Raw genomic sequence first — 24,440 nt, 5'->3', positions numbered from 1 at the left:
GCTTATATCTCTCATTATTATTACCCCGGAAACCAGAAATTTGTCTATCAATACAAAAGCAATAGAACTGTCTAGTTGATTTTCAAACGTCACGTATTGGCACTGTGCTTGGCACCAAGGAATATGACGACTGAACAAGGTAAGTTTTCTTTCCTTCTGAAAGTTATTTTCCAGACTAGAGGCATCTAGACGCTGGGATTCCACAGGCATCAGTTGGCATTAAGGCTCCATCATGTACAAAGTGACCTCTGGTGGCTGCAAGGGGCATGTGCTCAACTCCATGGTGCAAAAGTGTTTATCACACTCAATCCTGAGAACAGGTTTTCGAACAAGACCCAACGATTTGCCTCGGTTGGCTCCGGCTTGTTTCCAGCCCCCCGCGCCCCCCTACGCCCCCGCCCAAAATGTTCCGACCAAGGAATGCCTTCCGCGTGCTCGGGAGGGCGTGGCTTAAGTGTCCTAGGAAGGCTGGATCCAGATTGCAAGGACGGGGCAACCCCCACAATAAAGCCTCAACCAATGGCAACTCAGGTTTTAATTATCCATTTCCCCCAGAATTGGCTTTTAGAAAAATATGCAAAACAGCGAAAAAGTGTGTGGCGGGGGGAGGAGGGGGAGTGCTGACGCGAACAACCCTTAGGGATGGTAAGGTGGCCCCGGGCGAGGGGGATAGCGCATGCGCGCTCTCGGGCTCGGTGAGAGCCCGTCGGACACTCTCGGGCTCTGTGAGAACGGTTCGATTAAACATTCTTATTCTATTGCTACTGAACTTGTGCTGAGATTTAAAACACATTAATTCCCAGAGCGACTGTTGGGAGTCTTAGCTGTCTCCCTCCTCAGGCATCACCGAGGGCAGCCCTCATTAAGAGCGGCTGAGGGCCAGGGTCCTAGGTTGCTATGACGACACGTAGGCGTTCCAAGAAAAGGCGGAACGCAAGATGTCTGGCGGGAAATGTGATTACGAATACGGGTTGCAAGTGTCCGTTTCCCTGGAAGTCTGAGACAGAAACGGTGCGAACGGTGCCCGACCCGAGCCTGTGGAGCTGGCGTGCGAGGGAGTTGCCCGTGAGACCGGGCCGACAGGGGTGCCGGCGGTCGGTGGGGCCAGCGTGTCCTTCCCGACTCGGACGCTGACCCTGACCCTCCACAGGCTTCTTGGTCGCGTTGGGCGGGGAACGCAGAAGTCTCCCCAAGGAAGGCAAACCCATGATAGACGAATTGTTAACTCCGATATTTAACATAAGCTCATAACGGGTCTCTCCCTCTTTTTTCTTTTGCCTGCAGGTCTCTGGCAGCCCTGCCTAACATGCTGCTGATTTGTTTCTAGGTTAGCTTTCTGGAAGGATATTTCAAATTACTAAAGAGAGTGATTTGAGGCACTGTTTATTATGGCTCACCCGAAAACGCCCTCCACATCTCTCGAGGGCAAAAAATTAAACGTCTCTGCATCCAAGGAAGAGACAGGTGAAGTTCTTCACGGTCCTACAGACGTAAATAATCACGGCCATAGACAGAAATCATGATCTGTCCACCGTTTTCTTTCATCTGAGAGTTCAGGATACCTTAATTAGCGTAGTTTTTATAGTTGCAATAAAAGCCATTCTCTTTATAGTATTTTTGAGTTAGGCTGTTGTTTCACTATTCCACCTGTGTAATTTATTTTCAAAGGCTGATTGCTTTATATTGTTTTAAATTCACCCTGTTTTAAATACCAATAATTGTATGAAACAGTACCTTTTTTAATTTTTTATTTTGGTACCTAGTGAGGAACCAGTTTGTATCAGGCTTTTGTAATTTTTCTAAATAAAAATAATACCTTATATAAGATATTCATTCCTATACAGATAAATGCAAATCTGTATTAGAATAAGAATCAGCTGGACTCATTCTTCATTTGTAGGAGAGGTTGTGCTAAAGCTACATCTGAACTTTTTTTTTTTCTATTTCCTCTGATAATTCTGATACCACCCTAAACTTTCAAGAAACAGATTTGATAATGTGAACTTTAGAGGTTTTGATGGTGATCAAAGCATGATACCTCCTTATAGAAATTAACACAAGCCATACTAAGTGAGGGGCAGAAACTAGTGGAGAGTTCTGTAAGAGTGACAGCCTAACTTTCCTTGACTGACTTTATAGGAGACTTTTTCCTGTACTGGCCCTACCTTTATACCTCCTCCGCCCTAGTCAAGCTGAGTAGGACACTCTTTGTACTATTCTTCCTCTAACAATTTGCTCAGATTATTCCACTCTCTTCATTTCCAAAAATCCCAATTCTACTTTTACGTTTAAACCTAATCCAGATCCCATCCACTCTATAAATGCCCAATTTACTGTAATTATTTCCACCTTTGAACTTACATAGAAAAAAATATACAAAATAATTTGACAGTTTTGAGAACAGGAGGCTTCTTTTGTCATTTTTTACATCAACGGGAAAATAGACATTCTCATCATCTTAAGGCTGTCCAAGTTAACTGAGCAAGTGAAGTGAATTTATTTTTCAACTTTGCATTTGGAGTAATGGAATAATGAGTTTTTGAACCTGTGTCTGATGGAAGTGTAAGTAGGGCAGGCAATATGAGTTGCTTTTTCTTGATCAGATGCTGTTGAGTATTTTAAATATTCTTGGCAACCAGATGCAGTGTTTCTTCTGTTAGAAACATATAAAATGGGATTGGTGAGACAGCCTGGGAACCGCCAACTAACTCCAAACAAACCACAGTACGCTTTTTTCCCCATTGCTTTCTTAGGACTTCCTGAAATAAGACAGAGAAAAAATATGGTGGATCGCGCAAAACCCTGTCCAACTCCCCTTCAGAATGAGTTCGTCCCTCAGGAAGTTCTTCTTTCTCTGACCTCTGCAGCCAATGCTGGTTCTTGTCCTGAAAACTTACTGCCTCTTAAAACTAAAGCCCCAAAGGTGTGTATATACATGTATAAAGTACTTTGGAAAACTTAGCTTTTTGGTATCCAGCTCATTATTTATTGAGCATATGTTATGTGTTCCAGAGTCTCTTAAAAAGTATGTTTACATTATTTTCCTATATTGAAATCTAAAATCTTTTGTATGGATGTTTCTAAGGAAATACTTGAGTATTGCCATTAACTTGTTTTTGTGTGATTTACCTAAATGATCACTACTACTCTTAGTCTTGATATTTTTCTTTCATATTGAAGAATTGTTCAAGTTCCAGCCTTTCTCCATAATATTGAATAAGAATTTTGCTCGCTCTCTCTCTCTTTTTATGTAGAATAAACAAATGCCCTTCATGTAAATACTCAAAATGGTTAATATGTTTTCTTCGACTAGTGCGCCCTCTGCTGTATATTCACGCTTTTGTTCTTTACCAGGGTACCCTTCCGCGCACTGTTGATCACGTCTGGCATCACCCTATTCGAAGGAATAAGTTCAAATATCTGATTGACCATCCTGTTTCCCTAACGGGAGCTGGAAGGTAAAAAAGGAAGATATTCGGGGTAGATGCAGATGAACATTTGTTGTTTTTTTTTTATTTCTTATGATTTCCTTGGGAGGGGCAGCATTGGAAAAATCATAATCAAACATTTTGAAGCTTTCAGTATCTTTGATGAATCACAATACAATCTGAAGAGGGACCTCCACCTTATCAGTAGAATGGCAATAGGTGCTAACTGTACTTTTAGTTTGTTTAAAAATTTTTTTCGTATATATTTCTTTTAGAAAAATATCTTTATTGTTGAAAGTATTACGTAGGTCCTCCTTTTCCCCCCATTAACCTCTTCTAGCCTGCTGTCCATGTCCACGAGTTATGCATATATGCATACAAGTTCATTGCTTGATCTCTTCCCATCCGCCCTCCCCTGCCTTCCCTGAGGTCCAAAGGTCTGTAAATTTTCTTTTTGCATGCCTTTCTTTATTTGTCCCCTTACTTGCCTATTCCTTGTGCCCTAGTAAAAGGGACGAGATCATACAGGCAGAATGCCTCTAGTGCCTCTTGTTTTTGTATATCTGAGGAATGCTGGGTAACATAGCTTCAAGATGTGGAAAACCTTGACAAATGAGTGCTTAAACCCTGGTTTTCCTCAAAGTGAGCCCTTAACCTTTACACTGTTTCAGATCAAATCCGTAAATACTCTTTGTTGTTTTTATATCATTCCCAAAAATATTCTAAATGTCAACATTTTCCTGTGAAAGATTGTGACCTGCTCATTTTCTGTGCATGGCCCATTTGTCAACGTAACTCTCTGTTTGCTTCTTACTGAAATATCACTTCATCTGAAAAAAACACACAAATGTTTACTGGTACTTGGGTCGGTTATTCAGTCTTTCTGAGTTCTGTTTTCTCATTTATGAAAAGAGAATAACAGACAGGCTCCATTTTGTGCACCCCCAGGGATATAGAGCAACAAATGCAATGATGAATGGAAGAGCACTTGTAAAACCACACAGTGCTCTTTAAGTATGAGGTGTCAGCTATATCAGTATTAGAAAAGGTGGCAGAAACTTGGGCCATTGACTTTTGTGTCCTGGGGTCTAAGTGTCATAACGTGTATTTTATGCCATCAGGTCATGGCTATAGTTATTAATTAGCCATATCTGAATATGGCAATGAACTGACATGAAAGCTTCAATGTCAAAAGACTTCTGACTTGGAATTTTTTTAATGCGAAGATCTGTTTTGTGGTAGACAGGATAATGGCTTCCCCAAAATGTTCTCACTGTAACCCTCGGAAGCTTACATGGCAAAAGGGACTTGTCAGATGTGATTAAGGTTAAGGACCTTGAGATGGAAAGATTATCCTGGATTATCAGGATGGGCCCAAATTAATTGCCCAAGTCTCTAAACTTGGAAACGTGGAAAAGGAAGGCAGTGGAATGGGTTGGAGAGATGAGACAGGAGAAGAAGGATGATAGATTTGAAATCTAAGAGGGATTCAGCCTGCCATTGCTGGCTTCGAGGATGGAGGAAGCGAGAAAACAAGCTGAGAATTGTCATTGGCCACTAGAAGCTGGGAATGGCCTTCAGCTGACAACCATCAAGGGGAACCAATAGACTGTATTCCGTAATGACCATACCAATTAAAATCGGGGGGAGGGACAGAGGCTTCTGAAAATTATGTGCAGTAAGTGACATGATTATAACCTCTGTAGGGAGATAAATCTAGTAGAAGCATGTAGACTACCAGAGAAACGTGAGAACGCACACAAAAATAACAACTTGGAGGAGTGATTTTGGAATTGGCAAAGGACAAGAGGACCAACCAATGGAATGATAGAAGGGTGGCTGTAAAATTAACGTGTTAGTGATAGGTGGATATCGAGGGCTAAGGATGGGAAGCAATCCGTTATGGATGCCGAGATTTTGATGAGTAGAGTGGTGGTGCTAACTGACAGAATTAGTGGGTGTTGGAAGATGAACGTTAGAATGGAGGAAAAAAGTCAAGGAAGCCGCCAAAACCGGTTTGGCTCAGTGGATAGAGCGTCAGCCTGCGGACTGAGGGGTCCCGGGTTCAATTCTGGTCGGGGGCATGTACCTGGGTTGCGGGCACATCCCCAGTGGGAGATGTGCGGGAGGCAGCTGATCGATGCTTCTCTCTCATTGATGTTTCTGGCTCTCTATCTCTCTCCCTTCCTCTCTGTAAAAAATCAATAAAATATATTTTTAAAAATAAGTAAATAAATAAATAAATAAATAAATAAGTAAATAAATAAAAAGAATGGAGGAAGATACCAGCTGTGCCAGGAGGTAACAGATGTGATAAGTGAGATTTGATGACATTGACAAGGGAGAACGTGTAGGTTAAGAACAGAGGGATGAGGACAGAGTGTGGTGGAGCATTTCCATTTAGTAGCCAGGAGGTCACGGAGAAGTCTAAGGAGTAGCAGTTAGACAGGATGGAAGAACCAGGGAGTCCAGCAACACAGGACAGAGGAGAGTGCCTTTAAAAAGGGAGGTGACCAACCCTGGAAAAAATCCAGGGAAGCAGTGGGAGGTAAGAACTGATCCCTTAGCAGTGGAAAGTCATTGTCGGCTTCCTGGAGAATAGTTTCAGCAACAGAGACGAAGATGGAAACCAGATTTTTGGGAAATTTCAAGAAGTTGGATGTTTAACTGAAAATGAGAGATAGGTGATAGATCCATTGATGGATCAACCGACTGATCGTGGTAAAATGACAATGCATGGTCAGGGCAGATTTTTAGAAGGGGGAAAGACTTCAGTTATAGGCCAAGGAGGATGTTCCTATAGAGGGGGGAGATACACAGAGGTTATGATTGGTGAAATGAGATCCTCAAGGATGTGGGCAAAGATGAAATCAAGGACATAAGTGGAGGAAATAATCCCGAGAAAGGGAATATATCTTAAACTGAGATGGAAGGACAGGAATTTGTGATGTGAGTGAGAAGGTGGAGGAGAGAAGAATATGGGGAGAACTCATGTCTAAAGCCTCAGCCCTGGTAAGTGTGAGGGACGGAGACCAGTTTTGTGCCCCTTTCTACCCACGAGAAGGCTGTGTGGGTCTTACCAACTCTCATCCAGCTGCCAGACTGAAAGTTGATTTTATAAATATATTTTTCTTACTTTTCAGGGATATTTCTTTTCTGTACGATGTTAAATATGTTAAAGGAGAGCCGAGGGAGGGTGTACTTTGCCCCCCACGTTCAAAACCTTCACTACAGTCACATGACGGTGCCATTGTGCCTCATAAGGTAAAGAGAGAATTTGAGCCTGTTGGGACGAGAACCAAGAGGTTCTTTGCTAGGCTCTTCGGGGTTAGGCTTCGCCCTTTGGGACTGGCTTCACCTGTTGGGGGGCTAGGCTCTGCCTTTCGGGACTGGCTTTGGAAGAAAAGGAAAAAAGGAATTTGATAAATAATTTCATCGTCCTCCCTTTACTGAAAAAAAAGCTTTTCCCCAAATCTAAAGCAGTGTTGTACTATAACTACGATCTGCATTGCTTACCAGTTTTCTTAGTGCTTTTAATTATTTCTAGAAAATGGTGTTTAGTGAGAAAAGAGCAAAAGTATCTTATTTTAAGCCATTTTCCAAACTACTGTTACTCACTTTAATCTAGAAAATGCAATTTAGGAGATTAAATTTTTTTTTTTTTTTTTTAGAATCCACAGTTTAAAGTTGTAGAATTCTTATTTGGGGGATATTGCTAAGGTGAATTTTAAATTCCTATTTAATTTTAAAGTCAGTGGATTTCTGAATAGTATATGGGACACCTGTAACTAATAGACCAAAGTTATTATGTAATTCAAGTTTTTTTAAAAGACATGCTCTGCCAATTTTATTTTTTTTACTACTTGCCATGTCCCGTATTACTAATATTATTTTTCTAATCAAAATCTCTTAATAAATAGCGTCCTTTTGGGACAGGAATGAGGATTTGGGCAATTCTTTTTTTTAAAAAAAAAAAAAATCTAATGTTTTCATTCTTGTCATTCTTCTTAAGCCAAAGAAACTAACAGATACTTTGATTCCTGAAGAATTTCACATTGTGTCAAGTACAGGAGTTTCAGGCTTGGAGTGCTATGATGAGTGAGTACTATGTTATATACTGAATATCTCCCTCTCCCTCTCGCACCCTCCCTTCCACTCTAAAAAAAAAAAAAATCAATGGAAAACATATCCTTGGGTGAGGATTAACAACAACAACAAACTAGAACTGGATTAATGTTTTATAATGAAACTAGAGGCCCAATGCACGAATTTCGTGCAAGAGTGGGCCTTCCTGCCCCCAGCTGCCGGCATCGCCTTCCCTCCGGCCACCAGCAAGCACCCGGGGCCTGGGCTTCCCTTGCAGCCCCGGCTTCATCTGGAAGGTTGTCTGGAAGGACATCTGGTCTAATTTCCATATTACACTTTTTTTATTATAGATATCCAGAATGTCTCACTCTTTTTACCTTATCTACTACATATGTTATATGGCATTTCCTTGTGATGATGGGTTTTAGGATAATATTTTGCCAAGTAACTAAATAGAACTGATTTTTGGGGTAACTTTTAATTTTTATATACTTAAAATTATTAAAAAGTTACAAAAATAGGACGCTCTATCCTCACTCACCGAATACTTCATTTGCTTTACAGACACACACACACACACACACACACACACACACGCGCGCGCGCACACACACACTATTCAAGAGTAACTTGGGGAGAACCAAGATGGCGGCATAGGTTAACGCCGGAGTTTGCTGCCTTGAACAACTACTTCAAAAGTGAAACCAAAAAACGGAAGGGACATCACCCAGAACCACAGGAACGCTGGCTGAGTGGAAGTCCTACAACTAGGAGGAAAGAGAAACGCATATGGACACTCAGAGGAGGCACAGTGCTGAAGTCAAATTCTGAGGTGCGGAGTGCGCGGAGCGGGCTGGCGGCGGGGGGCGCGATTGGCGTTTTCAATTGGGAGGGAGTCGCAGAATCTGAGCTCCAGATCCAGGCGAGTCTTTAGGGACCCAGACTCAAACGGGAGAAGCGGGACTGTCTGGCTTCGGTCAGAGCGAGTGCAGCTTTCTCTCTGAGCTTTGCAGTGGGTGCTGGGACTCAGAGAGGCAGAGCCCCTGGGGACAGGACTGAGAGCCACCATAACTGCTCTCTCCGGCCCACCCTGTTGATCCCGTGCGACCCGCCCCGCCCAAGCCCTGCACACAGGCATTTGCCGGATAGCCTCAGGCAAAGGCTAGATTAGCACCTCCCTAGAGGACAGAAGTTCTCTCACTGCTGACACAGCTGATTCTCATAGCCACTTGGCCTGGAGGTCAAACCCTCCCTGGAATTAGCTACAACAATCAAGATTTAACTATAAGACTGCGAACAAAGACCACTAGGGGGTGCACCAAGGAAGCATAACAAAATGCGGAGACAAAGAAACAGGACAAAACTGTCAATGGAAGATATTCAGTTCAGAACCACACTTTTAAGGTCTCTCAAGAACTGTTTAGAAGCCGCTGATAAACTTAATGAGATCTACAAGAAAACTAATGAGACCCTCGATCTTATATTGGGGAACCAACTAGAAATTAAGCATACATGGACTGAAATAACGAATATTATACAGACTCCCGACAGCAGACCAGAGGAGCGCAAGAATCAAGTCAATGATTTGAAATGCGAGGAAGCAAAAAACACCCAACTGGAAAAGCAAAATGAAAAAAGAATCCAAAAATGCGAGGATAGTGTAAGGAGCCTCTGGGATAGCTTCAAGCGTACCAACATCAGAATTATAGGGGTGCCAGAAGATGAGAGAGAGCAAGATATTGAAAACCTATTTGAAGAAATAATGACAGAAAACTTCCCCCACCTGGTGAAAGAAATGGACTTACAGGTCCAAGAAGCGCGGAGAACCCCAAACAAAAGGAATCCAAAGAGGACCACACCAAGACACATCATAATTAAAATGCCAAGAGCAAAAGATAAAGAGAGAATCTTAAAAACAGCAAGAGAAAGAAACTCAGTTACCTACAAGGGAATACCCATACGACTGTCAGCTGATTTCTCAACAGAAACTTTGCAGGCCAGAAGGGAGTGGCAAGAAATATTCAAAGTGATGAATACCAAGAACCTACAACCAAGATTACTTTATCCAGCAAAGCTATCATTCAGAATTGAAGGTCAGATAAAGAGCTTCACAGATAAGGAAAAGCTAAAGGAGTTCATCACCACCAAACCAGGATTATATGAAATGCTGAAAGGTATCCTTTAAGAAGAGGAAGAGGAAGAGGAAGAAAAAGGTAAAGATACAAATTATGAACAACAAATATGCATCTATCAACAAGTGAATCTAAGAATCAAGTGAATAAATAATCTGATGAGCAGAAAAAAAAAAAAAAAAAGAGTAACTTGGAGACATCATGACCCTTTACCAAAAATACTTATTTTATATTTCCTAGCAACCCACTAGTTATAGATCTTTTTATGACTTTTCAACTCCATCATTTCTTCTGTATTTATTATTTTGCATTTTACCATATGGACTCATGGATTTCTTTTTGTTTTCAATAGTTATAATTCTTCACTATGATATTTATTTCGATGTTCAAAAATTTTCAGATTTGGCCAATGTCAGCTCCTTTGAGCTAGCTCTTGTGTTCTTTAAGCGTGTCCCCAAAAGCCTTTGAATGTTCTCTTATTTTCTGACCTCGATAAGATTTCTAGGTTCACCTTGTATTTCACAACTTCAGCTCTGGAAGAAGCTCTGAGTCACTTCTCCAAGGAGTACTGATTCCGTTTAGTGGTGAATGATATTTAGAAAGCAAGGTCTGGGTGCTAGGTGTGCTCATTGCCCCTGCGGTATCTCCTCACAGACTCATTTTTTAAACTGAGTCTTTATTTTCCCTGGAGATTGTTCACCGATCTGAATTCTGAAAATGGACTTTATTAACCAACTGTGTTCCAGTAGGGGGAAGAACCAAAAGAAATGCTTATTAACCAGGGGGAGGGGAAAGGATGTATAAATAATAATGAGTTTAAAGGATTACCAGATCATTCTCCTCACCATATTCATCTAGCTCTAAACAAGCACTTCCAGAGGGCAGATCAGGCTGGGAGTCAGGAAAACTGGGTTCTGTTTAGTCACTTAACTGCTTACGTCAGTGTTCTTAGAAAATTCTTCCACTTTGAAAAGGCTGTTTTTTATTTGTAATTCCAGTTTGTTCCTGGGAACATGTCCGTGCAGCATCCACTTACTCTGCCACCTTTTTTTTTCCTTCCCTGATTCTTCAAAAAGGCTGTTTTTTAAGTGAATATAGGAAATTTTCATATTGTGATATATTAAGGAATATCATTAAAGCTCCTTTGTTAAAAAAAAAGCTCCAAATATGATAAATGTCATTACACCTGTATCTATAGATGTCTGAGACTATTTAGGCATGATGTTGTGTGCAAAATGGCGGACCTCTCTGATTACCGTCCAACTTCTCAGTTCCTTGAGGTCTGAAGTTGTTGATCATGTTGTGATGTGGGATAAATTTCTCACAGTAACATTTACCTGTCTCATTTATTGCAGCAAATATACGACTCTCCTCAAAGATAGTGAAAACAGGCTATTGCTCTTCCCATCCATGTAAGTACAATTTATTTTTGAAAGTGTTTCTTAGAAAGGATAACTGTATATACTGTATATAAAATATACAGTTTTCTTGGTACTTTATTACATAAAAATATTAAAATGACAGCAGAAACCCTAGATAATAATTGCCCACAATTCTGTTATCTAATCAGTGTTTTCATTTGTCCAATTGAATATTCAGTTTTTACATATTTATCATGTTTAAATACTATAACATGTTTCCTGACAGTTTTAAAATTCTTTTGATTGTTTTTAAATTTTTTTTTTTATTGTCGTAAGAACATAACGTGAGATCTACTCTCTTAACAAATGTTTGTGCAATACAGTGTTAACTCTAAGTATAGTGCTACAGAAAATCAGAACTTACCTTGCATAACGGAAACTTCATGCCTGCTAATTAGCAAGTTTTTATTTATTTTTTTCTTTCTTAGTTAAATCTTTATTGTTCAGATTATTACATTTGTTCCTCTTTTTTCCCCCCATAACTCCCCTCCTCCCAGTTCCCGCCCCACCATCCGCCCTCACTCCCCACCCACTGTCCTCATCCATAGGTGCACGATTTTTGTCCAGTCTCTTCCTGCATCTCCCACACCTCTTTCCCCCACAAGAATAGTCAGTCCATTCCCTTTCTATGTCCCTGATTCTATTATGATCACCAGATTATTTATTCACTTGATTCTTAGATTCACTTGTTGATAGATGCATGTTTGTTGTTCATAATTTGTATCTTTACCTTTTTCTTCTTCTTCCTCTTCTTAAAGGATACCTTTCAGCATTTCATATAATCCTGGTTTGGTGGTGATGAACTCCTTTAGCTTTTCCTTATCTGTGAAGCTCTTTATCTGACCTTCAGTTCTGAATGATAGCTTTGCTGGATAAAGTAATCTTGGTTGTAGGTTCTTGGTATTCATCACTTTGAATATTTCTTGCCACTCCCTTCTGGCCTGCAAAGTTTCTGTTGAGAAATCAGCTGACAGTCGTATGGGTACTCCCTTGTAGGTAACTGAGTTTCTTTCTCTTGCTGCTCTTAAGAGTCTCTCTTTGTCTTTTGCTGTTGGCATTTTAATTATGATGTGTCTTGGTGTGGTCCTCTTTGGATTCCTTTTGTTTGGGGTTCTCTGCCCTTCCTGGACCTGTAAGTCTATTTCTTTCACCAGGTGGGGGAAGTTTTCTGTCATTATTTCTTCAAATAGGTTTTCAATATCTTGCTCTCTCTCATCTTCTGGCACCCCTATAATTCGGATGTTGGTACGCTTGAAGCTGTCCCAGAGGCTCCTTACACTATCTTCGTATTTTCGGATTCTTTTTTCATTTTGCTTTTCCGGTTGGGTGTTTTTAGCTTCTTCGCATTTCAAATTGTTGCCTGGATTCTTGCGGTCCTCTGGTCTGCTGTTGGGAGTCTGTATAATATTCGTTATTTCAGTCCGTGTATGTTTAATTTCTAGTTGGTTCTTTATCATAACATCGAGGGTCTCATTAGATTTGTTGAGGATCTCATTAAGTTTATCAGCGGCTTCTAGACAGTTCTTGAGAGACCTTAAAAGTGTGGTTCTGAACTGAATATCTTCCATTGACAGTTTTGTCCTGTTTCTTTGTCTCTGCATTTTTTATGCTTTCTTGGTGCACCCCCTAGTGGTCTTTGTGTGCAGTCCTCCTGTAGTTAAGCCTTGATTGTTGTAGTTAATACTAGGGGGCTTGGCCTCTAGGCCAGCTGGCTGTGAGAATCAGCTGTGTCTGCAGTGGGAAAACTTCTGTCCTCTAGGGAGGTGCTAATCTAGCCTTTGCCTGAGGCTATCTGGCAAATGGCTCTGCACAGGGCTTGGGCGGGGCGGGTGGGTCGCTCGGGCTCCGGATCAACAGGGTGGGCCTGAGAGAGCAGTTATGGCGGCTCTCAGTTCCGTCCCTTGGGGCTCTGCCTCACAGAGTCCCAGCAACTGCTGCAAACCTCAGAGAGAAAGCTGCCTTCGAGTTCCGACTGAAGCCAGACAGTCCCGCTTCTCCCGTTTGAGTCTGGGTCCCTAGAGACTCGCCCGGATCTGGAGCTCAGAATCTGAGACTCCCTCCCGATTGAAAGCACCAACCGCGCCCTCCGCCGCCAGCCCGCTCCGCGCGCACTCCGTACCTGAGTATTTCACTTCAGCACTGCGCCTCCTCTGAGTCTGGGTATGATATTCTCTTTCCTCCTAGTTGTAGAATTTCCACTCAGCCAGCCTTCCTGTGGTTCTGGATGATGTCCGTTCCGTCTTTTAGGTGTGTTTTGATTTGGTTGTTCAAGGCAGCAATCTCCAGCGTTAACCTATGCTGCCATCTTGGTTCTCTCCGAGTTTGACTATTTTAGATGCTTCATGTGAGTGTAATCATGCAGTATTGTCCTTCTGTAACTGGCTTATTTCACTTTGTGTCATATCCTCCAGGTTCATACATGTTGTTGTATGTAGCAGAATTTCCTTCTTTTTTAAGTCTGAATAATATTTCAGTGCCTGTATATACCACTTTTTCTCTATCTATTCATTCATTAATGGACATCTATGCTGTTTCTACATGTTGTGACTAGTGTTGCAGTGAATATGGGGGTGCTAATAATCTCTCTGAGATCCTGATTTCAGTTCTTTTGGATGAATACTCAGAAGTGGGGTTGCGGGATCATATATAATAAAGTATATAAAATACACAGAATCCTTTTATATGCTGCATTTAACCATTAGTATTTCTCCATTTTACTAGTCTTTTAAAAAAATATTTTTATTGATTTCAAAGAGGAAGTGAGAGGGAGAGAGAGATGGAAACATCAATGATGAGAGAGAATCATTGATCAGCTGCCTCCTGCATGCCCCCAACTGGGGATTGAGCCCACAACCCAGGTATGTGCCCTGACCCGGAATCATACCATGATCTCTTGGTTCGTGGGTCGATGATCAATCACTGAGCCATGCCAGCTGGCCTGATACAGTCTTTTTTTCCCCCCTCTTCTTCTTTTCCCTTTTCCTGTCTTATATTGTGAAATATTATGTGTTTATCTCTCCACATTTTTTTCTATATTCTTACAATCATACACAATAGGTGAATTGAATTTTGGGGGGAGGGAGCATTATTTTCTTTTATGAAAGAGAGGATCATATTACTTGCATTCTTTATTTAAAAAAGTATTACTGATATGCCCATTAGATCAATACTTACAGGTCTAATGCTTTAACATACCATTAATATTCCATAGAATATACATTTTGTTTATACATATTATATATTTTTTTGTGATTTGAAGATGACCTGTTGTAACACTAATTACTAAGTCTGCCACCTTAATCTTTTAGGAAACCTAATAAAAGAATAGAAGTGGCCCAACTGAATGATGTGATGGATACTATGCTAGAGAGGGCTGGTGTGGACAATCAGGAGTATACAGGGCCAACTCAGGTAATTGTAAAGATCTGTGTGACCTAGTTAGTGGTTACAAGCATACACTCTGGATGGTAGAATGCCTGCATTGGATCCTGATCCTGCCATTTATTGGCTGGTGACCCTGGGCAAGTCATTTAATGTATTTGTGCCTCGTTTTCCTCACCTGTAAATTAGAGATGATAATAATATTTACCTCATAGAGTTGTTGTGGAGATTAATGACATAATGAATGTAAAGGACTGAGAACAGTGCTTGGCATGTGGTAAACCTTGTATAATGAATGAATTGTTAGTACAGTTCACCCTTGAGCAACAGGGGTTTGAGCTATGCCATCCATTTATGTGTGCCTTTTTTTCAGTAAATAATGTAACATATTTTCTCTTCCCTATGATTTTCTTAATATTTTCTTTTCTTTAGATTACTTTATTGTAAGAATATAGTATATAATACATATAACATACAAAATATGTGTTAATCGACTGTTTATGTTATTGGCAAGGCTCTCGGTCAAGAGTAGACTATTAGTAGTTATGTTTTGGGGAAGTCAAAAGTTGTGCATGGACTTTTGACTGCATGGGGGTTGATGCTGCTAACCCCTGCATGGCTCCAGGGTCAACTGTATTATTATTATTATTATTATTATTACTGTATTTCATTGAATATTAAGCACTATAGATTATTTTGCATACCAGTAAAAAGCACTGCCAATTAAGTTGTGCTTTCTTACCACTTGTAATTTTTATTTTGTGCTTAATGAAAGGGCTCTTTCAATCTTACATAGATATAGATGTTTTATGAAGGCTATTTTTGTTTTATAAATCTTTACTTTTATAGAATTGGAAACATAGTTCAAAATAAGACACTCTTATGTAACCTTTACCCAGATTCACCAATTGTTTACGTTGTGCCCTATACGCTTTGTCATTCTCTCTCCTTCTCTGTGTATCTCTACAAGTATAGTTTTTTCTGAACCATTTTAGAGTAAGCTGAAAACATCATGCCTTTTTATCACCAAACACAATTCAGGGTATATTTCTTATGGAAGAGGACATTCTCTTACATATTTGTAATACAGTTTTCAAAATCAGGAAATTTAACTTTAATGTGATGATCGAAATTCAAATTTATCAATTGTCCCTATAATGACTTTCATCACTATTTTTCCCACTCTTTCAGGATCCCAGGATCACACAGTGCTTTTACTTGTCACCTTTCTTTTAAAAAATATATATTTTTATGGATTTCAGAAAGGAAGGGAGAAGGAGAGATAGAAACATCAATGATGAGAGAGAATCATTAATTAGCTGCCTCCTGCACCTCCGCCCCCCTACTGGGGATCAAGCCCACAACCTGGAAATGTGCCCGAACTAGGTATCTAATAGTGACTTCCTGGTTCATAGGTCAACACTCAACCTCTGAGCCACACTGGCCAGGCTGTCACTTTTCTTTAGACAACTATAATCTGAAAGAGTTCTTAGCGTTTCTTGATCTTGATATTTAGGAGAGCACAGGCCAGTTATTCTGTAGAATGTCCCTCAATTTTGGTTTGTCTGATGTGTAGTCATAATTAGATTCAGGTTTTGTATTTTGGCAGAAATAACATAAAAGTGATATTGTGATCTCAGTGCATCATATAAAGAGGTTCAATGATTAGACACAGATTTTAAAAAGTAAGAAGTCATTTTTATATATAAGTATTTATAACAGAAAATGTAAGTGAAATAAATCAAGGTGTTCCTAAAACTTAGTTCACATTCAGGGTGATTAAATCCTAAAACGTTTTTACTGACAAGACCATAATAAATGCTAATTAACTTACCTTCTGCCAGATGCACAAACTGCTACATACATTGAAGAAGGAACAGACCATTTATAATACGGTATTTCATGAACTTATTCGACAAGTCAGTGTGGACTGTGCAGATAGAGGAGAACTACTGTCCAAAATCAGGTGAGAGCTGTTACTGGAGTATTCCAGAATTTTATATTAGAATTCTGTTTTTATCTCCGCATTTGGGAAAATCACAAAAGTACACTTCTCTGTCCTTTTGATAAGAAGGAGTCTAATTACATTTTCTATAATAAAAATATAGTTGTTGAGAACTTCCTTAAGGTGATTTCTGTTGAGATGTTTGACATCGTGTTCTTTTATGATTGGGAGTGAACTGCTATGTGAAATGGTGGAAAAAGTATAGATTCTGAAGCTAGACTGATCTGGTTTCAAATTACCATCTGTTTGTGACCTAGGTAAAAGTGTGAGCCTTATTTTTCTCATCTGTAAATGAAGAAAATAGCTACTATGAAAATTTTCACTTGTTTATTTGATCATTACTCAGTCAGTAATATTTATTGATTGTCTACTCTGTCAAGCATTAAGATGCTTTATTGGATTGTGGTGAGGTTTAAATGAAAGCACAGAATTAGGTTCTCAATAAATATAATTGTTATAGATGATGATAATAAATACTATTATTATTATAATCCTCCTCACCACACTGGTACTTTCCAAAAGCTGAAAGAAACAGGAGAATTAAAATACTGGGTTCTGCAGCTTACTTGCTATAGAGTCATATCTGTTTCTCCTGAATGGGCATTAATAATATAAATTTGCCCTATCTGTCCGCTATGATTTATGGAAGCTGAGCTCCCCTGTCTGACAGTGCTGAGACACTAGAAGCAAAGCCGTTAATAAGAGACAATCAAGATTAGATACTAAGGAGTAAGTTGCTGAAACATCACCAAGAGCTGGAGAATGCCTAATTAGAATGAGGATAGGGACAACTAAAGTCTGAGGTGTCAACCTAAGAACAAAGCCAGGAGGGAGAGGTGAGGAATCCTGGCAGAGGAACTAGATGACCCTCAGTGTATCCAAACCTTCCCTCGGGAGTTGATGTAAGCAGGAGTCTTCTCGCTGACTTTAGGAGTTAGCTTCTAGAGGCCAAAATAGGGTGGGGTTCTATCCCCAGAAGTCTAAACAGAAAGAGACAGGCAGGCAAGCCAAAGCCCTTTAAGAAAAGTTGAGTCAAACACTAGGGAGACAACAATACTAACTCCAGAGTTCCGGAGATAGGATCAGAATAGGTCTTCAAAGCCAAGGATTAGAATAGGGTAAAGTTGGAGTTAAGAATACAAAAGAAGGTGAGAATAGGCAACGAGGTTTCCGGGTGACTGCTGCAAACATTCATGATGTGTTGTGGAATGGCGAAACACTCCGTAGGTCCAGAATATTCTAGTGGCCAGCGTTTCGTTGTGGTAGGAGCTCTTTTGAAGGTCTAGGGGCAACCTTCAATTAGAAAGTCTTTTGTTGTCCTGAGCCCAGTATCTTAGAGCAGTGGTCGCCAACCTTTCAGGCCTCACAGATCACCAGTGGTCCGTGGACCACCGGTTGGCGACCGCTGTCTTAGAGGGTTTTCCCTGTTTCACAAGTTTGTTGTGAGGATCCATTAGAAGGCCCCAGTAAATGGTAACACCATGCATGCCCTGGAAATCAAGCTTGGTATCAGCCTCGAGCCTCCTCTCTCTGCATGTTACTGTAGCTTTGTGCTCTGTCTCGTTGAGTGCTTTCTAGTCAGCTGGAGTGTGCCTCTGCTTTTCAGGCACCTGCCTCTGAGGCCTGTTGGTGCAGAAGGAGGATTTCATATGGAACAGCTTTTCATTATAACTGTTTTATAGGGGGAAGAATAACTGCCAGATGGGGTGTGAGCCGAACAGGACTCTCCGATGACACAGAAATAGGGCTGACGCTGTAATTCTTTTTGGTTGATACTATAAATATCTCTGGATGCAGGCACCTGACTTTTTTTCAGTTGTTATTTCCCCCCCCACATTTTATAATGGAAATTTCCAAATACCTATAAAAATCGATTAGCTTTAACTGTGAGTTCATATATATACCTACCACCTAGATTCTGTCATTTTAGTCAACTTGCTTTATCATTTGTCTAGCCATCTAGCCATTCTTTTATTCATCAATTTCATGCACTGCAGAGTAAATTGCAGACATCTGTGTATTTTCCCTTAAACATTTCCACACGTATATTATTAACCAGAGTTTACTGTTAGTCTGTAAGATTTATATGTAAAATTTACATAGACTGAAATGCACAAATCTTGCACTTGTGGACTTTTGACAAATGCATATACTTATAGAGCCCAAACCCTTATAAAGAATTGAGTATTACCATCACCCCACAAAGTTCCCTAATGCTCTCTCCCAGCAAATACCCACCCCTACTTCTCCAGAAGTTCCTATTTCTCTCCATCTTAGATTAGCTTTGCCTATTTAGGAACTTTCCATAAATGGGATCATGTACTATCTATTGTTTTATGTAAGACATTTCAAGTAGCATGCTTGTGAGATCCATTCATATCGTTGCAGGAATTGGTGGTTGGTTCCTTTTTACTCTGAGTATGGTATGAATGGGGCAAAAACCAGTTTATCTGTCCCCCTATTGATGAACACTAGGTTGTTTCCAGTTTGGGGGGTATTTTGAAAAAAATACTATGAACATAATTGTTTAAATCTTTAAAATGTACTTTAATTTCTTGGATAAATATGTAGGAGTGAGAGTGCCAGTTCGTAAGGTAGATTCACATTTATTTTTATAAGAAATTGTCATGTCCTTTCCCAAAGTGGTTGTACCATTGTATACTTCCACTGACAATGTAGGAGTGTTCTGGTTACTCCGTATTTTGCTCACATTTGGTTTTGCAAGTCTTTCTATTTTTTGACAATTCCGGTGGGTGTGTAATAGTATGTTATTATGGTTTTAACTTGCATTTCCCTGCCAACTGATTATGTTGAGCACTTTTTCGTGAGCTTATTGAGGATGTGTTCTTTTTGTGAAATGTTTAAAATGTTTGCCTATTTTATTTTTTTAATATATTTTATTGATTTTTTTATAGAGAGGAAGGGAGAGGGATAGAGAGTTAGCAACATCGATCAGCTGCCTCCTGCACACTTCCTACTGGGAATGTGCCCGCAACCAAGGTACATGCCCGTGACCGGAATTGAACCTGGGACCCTTCAGTCCACAGGCCGGCGCTCTATCCACTGAGCCAAACCGGTTAGGGCTATTTGCCTGTTTTCAAATTGTGCTGTTTGTCTCTTTATTATTGAGTTGTAGGAGTTCTTTATGTATCTTAGAAACTAGTCTTTTGTCCTATGTATAAAATTTCATTTTATATGTACCTATATTTTTATGTATTTATATGTATATTGAATACTATATACATATACATATTTTTTTATATATATGTTTATTGATTTCAGAGGGGAAGGAAGAGACAGAGAGAGAAACATCAGTGATGAGAATCATTGATCGGTTGCCTCCAGCGCGCCCTCTACTGGGGATCGAGCCTGCAGCCAGGGCATGTGCCCTTGACCAGAATCAAACCTGGGACTCCAGTCCGCAGGCCGACGCTCTATCCACTGAGCCAAACCAGCTAGGGCGAGTGCTGTATATTTTTGTTATTCCTAAAAAAATTCCTGAGTTTTGTCCAGGACATGATAAAATTACTTGAAAACAGTTTGATCCTTTTGCGCCTTTAGGTGGGACCAAGCAGGGCTCAATTTAGGGCTAATAATTTGTGAATACTACTGAGGCAAGACTTTTCATTGAACTGTATCCAATGTGCCATGAATCATGAGTTTTTCCCATCCGGCTAGTTGGAATAGGCACCATGGGTAGTTTGTTCACATTTATACCGTGGTCGTTACTTAGCTGAATGCTTAAGGGGAACCCTCTGCGGACTTCCAGAGGTCTCTTTCTGTGCAGCTCCTTTCTCTCTGGTACCTGTCCTTTGAACTCTAATCCCTTTGATCTCTCCAGACTCAGCTCTGTCTCCTTAACTCAGTCCAGTGAGAGCAGCCACAGGGTTTATTTTTCTAAACTCTCAGGTGTCACTGTCTTTCATTGGATGATATCCAGTGTTTCGATAATGGTTTCACATATTTTGTCTTTTGTTGTTGTCATTATTTTAGGCCAGAGACTAAATTTAGTTCCACTGTATTTCTTTTTATAATTGTTGTATCTGTACCACAATCCTTTGTATAGAATAATGTTCTTCGTAAGTTTTAGAGAAAAAATTATCAGTGATGACCTCTTTGATGAACGCCTGTTCTCCATTCTCTGTTTTCTCTTTCTGCAACTCTGATTAGATTTATATTAGACATTCTCATTCTATGCTCTTTGTCTCTTAATCTCCTTTTTATAATTTCTATTTCCTTGTCTCTGTGCTGCATTCTGGGTAATTTTTCCCAGGCCATTAATATCCTCTTGAGCTAGCTATACTCCTGTAACCCATCTGTTGAGTTTACCATTCAATAATTATATCTTTCATATTTAATAAGTTTTTATTACTTATTAATTTTTAGATTCCGTATTTTGTTTCTCAAATATTTCATGCATAGTTTTATATTCTAAATCTGGTAATCCTAATATACGAAGACCGTCAGTATGTAAACCTCCTGTTTTTTGTTTCGTCTGAGTCTCATTCATAATAGTTTATTTATATAAGTATTTTGCAGTTTTTGCTTAAGTGGCTAATGCTTGGCTAATCTTAATCATTAAATACTCAGGACATAAATCATGGATGCTTCCTGAAGGGAGTATTTGCATTTTCTCCCTTCTGGAATCCTGGATTGATGCAGTAGTTCTACACTCAGGTCTCCCACTTTAAAGATGCCTGAGACTTAGTTTCTGGGACCCATGTTGGTGTTTTTACTGGGGCAACCCTGACTTTGGGTTTGCCTAATAAATATTGCGTACCACTTCCTATTCCATGCTTAGCTTATGGTATTTTGTTTGTTGTTTTGTTTTTTATTCCTAGAGACATTTTTTTTCTTCCTGAAAGCCTATTAATGCTTCAAAAAGTATGCTGTAGCATGGATATAGTTGTTGTGTAATGAGAAGGCCCTGCTATATTACTAGGAGGGGAAATCCTGAAGGTGTTCTTAAAATTGGTTATTTCCTGATATGTGACTTGCATATTAAGCTGATAAACTCTCACTTTAAGTGTTTAAATCTTTCTGCCTGAGGGTAAGAGATTAAACTAACTGACCATTCCAACTCAAATATATTATAATTTTGGGGTCTCAGGGTTAGGATAAAATACCTCAATCGCTTTTAATATAAATGAAGACTGCTCAGTTACGGTATTTGTAATTTATCATCTGTAATCATTTCCAAATATTTTGTTTGGTTTTATTCAGAAACAAAAGAAACAACTTTGTATTTAAGGTTTTTGGTTTTTGTTTGTTTGTTTTTTAATGTTTACACGAGGATATTTTTTCCATTGATTTTTAGAAAGAGTTGGAAGGAGGGGGGGTGGGGGAGAGAGACATCGAGGTGAGAGAGACACTTTGATTGTCTCCCGCATGCGCCCCCACTAGGGGCTGGGGTTTGAACCTGTAACCAAGGTACCTGCCCTTGGTACATTCCCTTGTCCAGGAATCGAACCTGAGACCCTTTAGTCTATGATTACAGATGATAACCACTGAGAAAACTGGCAAGGGCAGGTCCTTTTTTCTTTTTAAATAGTGGTTACATTTTGGTCAGTTTGAGGAAAATGGTTTTATTCACAGATTCAACTATTTGTAAAAATTCCACTATATTCAAGGCACTCTGTTAGATGTTATAAATATGGAAGACATGGTTCTTACCCTGATAGAGTGTTTACTTTAGAAGAAGGGAAAGAAAGATGTCCTGTTTTGTTTTGCATCTCAGATGCTCCAATTATGACCGGTTAAAGTTCTCAAGGTTCATTCATGTGTATGAGCATAGTAGGAATACACAGCCTGAACCCCTTTCTTTTTCTGTATTTGTGTCTGTCCAGCGTTTCTCTAACATTACTTTGTCTCTCATGTTTTCTCTCCTTTTTCCTTTTCTTCTGCATGATGTCTTGGTTTCCTTCTTTATCATGCAGAGAACGGTATGTACAAATGCTTGACCAGATTGCCCGGCAGATGATTGACTTCTACAAGGACTTGGTAACTCAGCGACTGATGGATCAGCGCATTTTGCAAGAATTGTACAATTTTAAGAGTGTGATTGAGGAACTGTCCAGGTAAAAACTGATTATCTTAAACACAAAAGTCAAAGCCATGTCTCTAAAGTGAGTCAGGAATGTTCAGGGAAAGTAGAATGGTTAAAGGTGAGGACTTTTGTTTTCTTTTCATGTTTAGCAATAGAACAGAAAGGACTGGATATAGATGTAGATGTAGATATAGATATGTAGTCATGGGTTACACAGGTTAACACAAAACTAGGGCTCTGTGTGTACTCAGTAGGGAAAAGATCTTCTTCCGTCTAAGATAGAGTTGTTTATCAGGTTTACAGAGCAGTGCCTTGATTATGGATGTTAAGGTTCAAATGCCAAAGAGAACAAGCATTATATAGCAATCAAAGTCAGTGATCACCTAAACTCATAGCAAGATATTAGTGGCAAGAATGAAGAGGGTGGGATAGGCAGGTCTGAGGGTAGGACAGAGCAGCCTCGAGGCCTTGCCTGTCAGCACCTACCTTCACCCCATTCTAGAGGATACCCCCACATTTTCTTTCTGCCTTTTCTAGCCAGCCTGATTCCATTGACAAACCTGGCAAGATTCTATCCAGATGTACACTAGGTTTATTGATATGTTTTGTAAGGTGGAAAAACTAGGAAGAGATGTACAGTGATAACTGTGAAGATTCCTGAGTGTAAATCTGATTTTCCTGGGTAGAAAGTTTTGCAAATCTTTATGATTATAAAATTTCTTTGCTTTATTTCAGGGAGCTGTGTCTGGTTCGGGCACATGATATTAAGTTAACAAAGGAAGCAGAGAAAACCCACCAGGATTTGGCACAAGCTCTTTTAGATGCTGAAAAGAATGCCAAGTGAGTTACCAAATGTTTGTCGTTATGTCATACTTGCTTCACACTTTATTTCAAAATTTTCTAGAAACATCTGAAGGTTTTTAAAAATTACAACAGTGTAAAGTTTATTACGTGTATTAACTCCTCCAGGCACTGTTGTAATGCACATCTTGTAGATGTATAACGTCTTCTTGAGTGATCGTCTTCCAGGGGTGTATACCTGGAAGTGGAATTACTGCGTCATATGATACGCATAGCCTTGTCTTGCTAGATGTTGCCCAGTATTCCACAGAGTAGTTGCACCGGTATATGTCCACTCATCAGCACGGGAGAGTTGCCTTTTGCCCATATCTTATTAATTGCATAGGTATGAAAAGATACCTGGTTTTTGTTTGCATTTTCGTAATGAATAGTGTGAGTCTAGTTTTGGGGAGAGGATTTTCGTGATTCTACTATGGTCTTAATGTTTTATTCTCTGTTTGGGGTTAGCAATTTTTTTTCTGTAAAGGGTCAAATGGTGAGATATGGTTTCTGATACAGTCAATCAATTCTGATTGTCTAAGCTGAAACTGTACACCTGAAACTAATACAAGATAATATTGAATGTAAATTGTACTTAAAAAAAAAAAGTAGAAGCAAACTGAAGATAACTCAAACTCTCACCCCTACATCTACCCACCCACCTGCATCTGTGCTCATACATTACTAGTATATCTTCCCTTCTCTTAACTGTGGATGAACACAGTTCATCCTTTCTAAGGCCAACCTCCATTTGTGTCCTATTATATCCCCTCTTACCTACTTGATATATTTCCAGCCAACATTCCCTGTTTCTCTTGTATCATTAACTTTTCCCTCTCTGCATGATTAGCTTCATAAGATATATTAATTATATGCTATCATTATCCCCATTAAAAATGTAAAATTTATTTCATCCTTTCCTTCCCCTTCTTTCTAGTTTTAGAAGATATTTTGTTCTTATAATGGACATTAGCACAAAGGAAGTTCTAGTTTATTTGTTTATTCATTCAGCAAATACCTGTTTAATATATGCCAGGTAGTGTTCAAAACTAAACAAAACAAAAAAATCTTTGCCCTTATAGTAGATTCACTAAAATCCCC

General features: G+C 39.6%; 1 protein-coding gene across 2 annotated transcripts in view; it reads left to right on the top strand.

Moving 5' to 3' along the window:
* Positions 1 to 1,309: 1,309 nt before the first annotated feature.
* Positions 1,310 to 24,440, top strand: part of AXDND1 (axonemal dynein light chain domain containing 1) — a 58,884-nt gene continuing 35,753 nt past the window's right edge. Inside the window, exons 1-10 of one of the 2 annotated variants that reach the window (XM_036344535.1) lie at positions 1,310 to 1,464; positions 2,754 to 2,923; positions 3,355 to 3,458; positions 6,572 to 6,692; positions 7,441 to 7,526; positions 11,002 to 11,058; positions 14,376 to 14,478; positions 16,293 to 16,414; positions 22,390 to 22,530; positions 23,235 to 23,339. In XM_036344535.1, the coding sequence (XP_036200428.1) occupies positions 1,389 to 1,464; positions 2,754 to 2,923; positions 3,355 to 3,458; positions 6,572 to 6,692; positions 7,441 to 7,526; positions 11,002 to 11,058; positions 14,376 to 14,478; positions 16,293 to 16,414; positions 22,390 to 22,530; positions 23,235 to 23,339 (1,085 nt within the window). In that variant the 5' untranslated portion in view covers positions 1,310 to 1,388. Of the gene's footprint in view, positions 1,465 to 2,753; positions 2,924 to 3,354; positions 3,459 to 6,571; positions 6,693 to 7,440; positions 7,527 to 11,001; positions 11,059 to 14,375; positions 14,479 to 16,292; positions 16,415 to 22,389; positions 22,531 to 23,234; positions 23,340 to 24,440 lie in introns of those variants that run through there. The other variant, XM_036344534.1, reaches the window with a different exon arrangement.

The sequence above is a fragment of the Myotis myotis genome, unplaced genomic scaffold, assembly GCF_014108235.1.
Source record: "Myotis myotis isolate mMyoMyo1 unplaced genomic scaffold, mMyoMyo1.p scaffold_m19_p_18, whole genome shotgun sequence".
In the NCBI taxonomy this organism is placed as follows: domain Eukaryota; kingdom Metazoa; phylum Chordata; class Mammalia; order Chiroptera; family Vespertilionidae; genus Myotis; species Myotis myotis.
The sequence above is the reverse complement of the archived record's forward strand: the minus strand, read 5'-3'. Positions and strand labels throughout refer to the sequence as shown.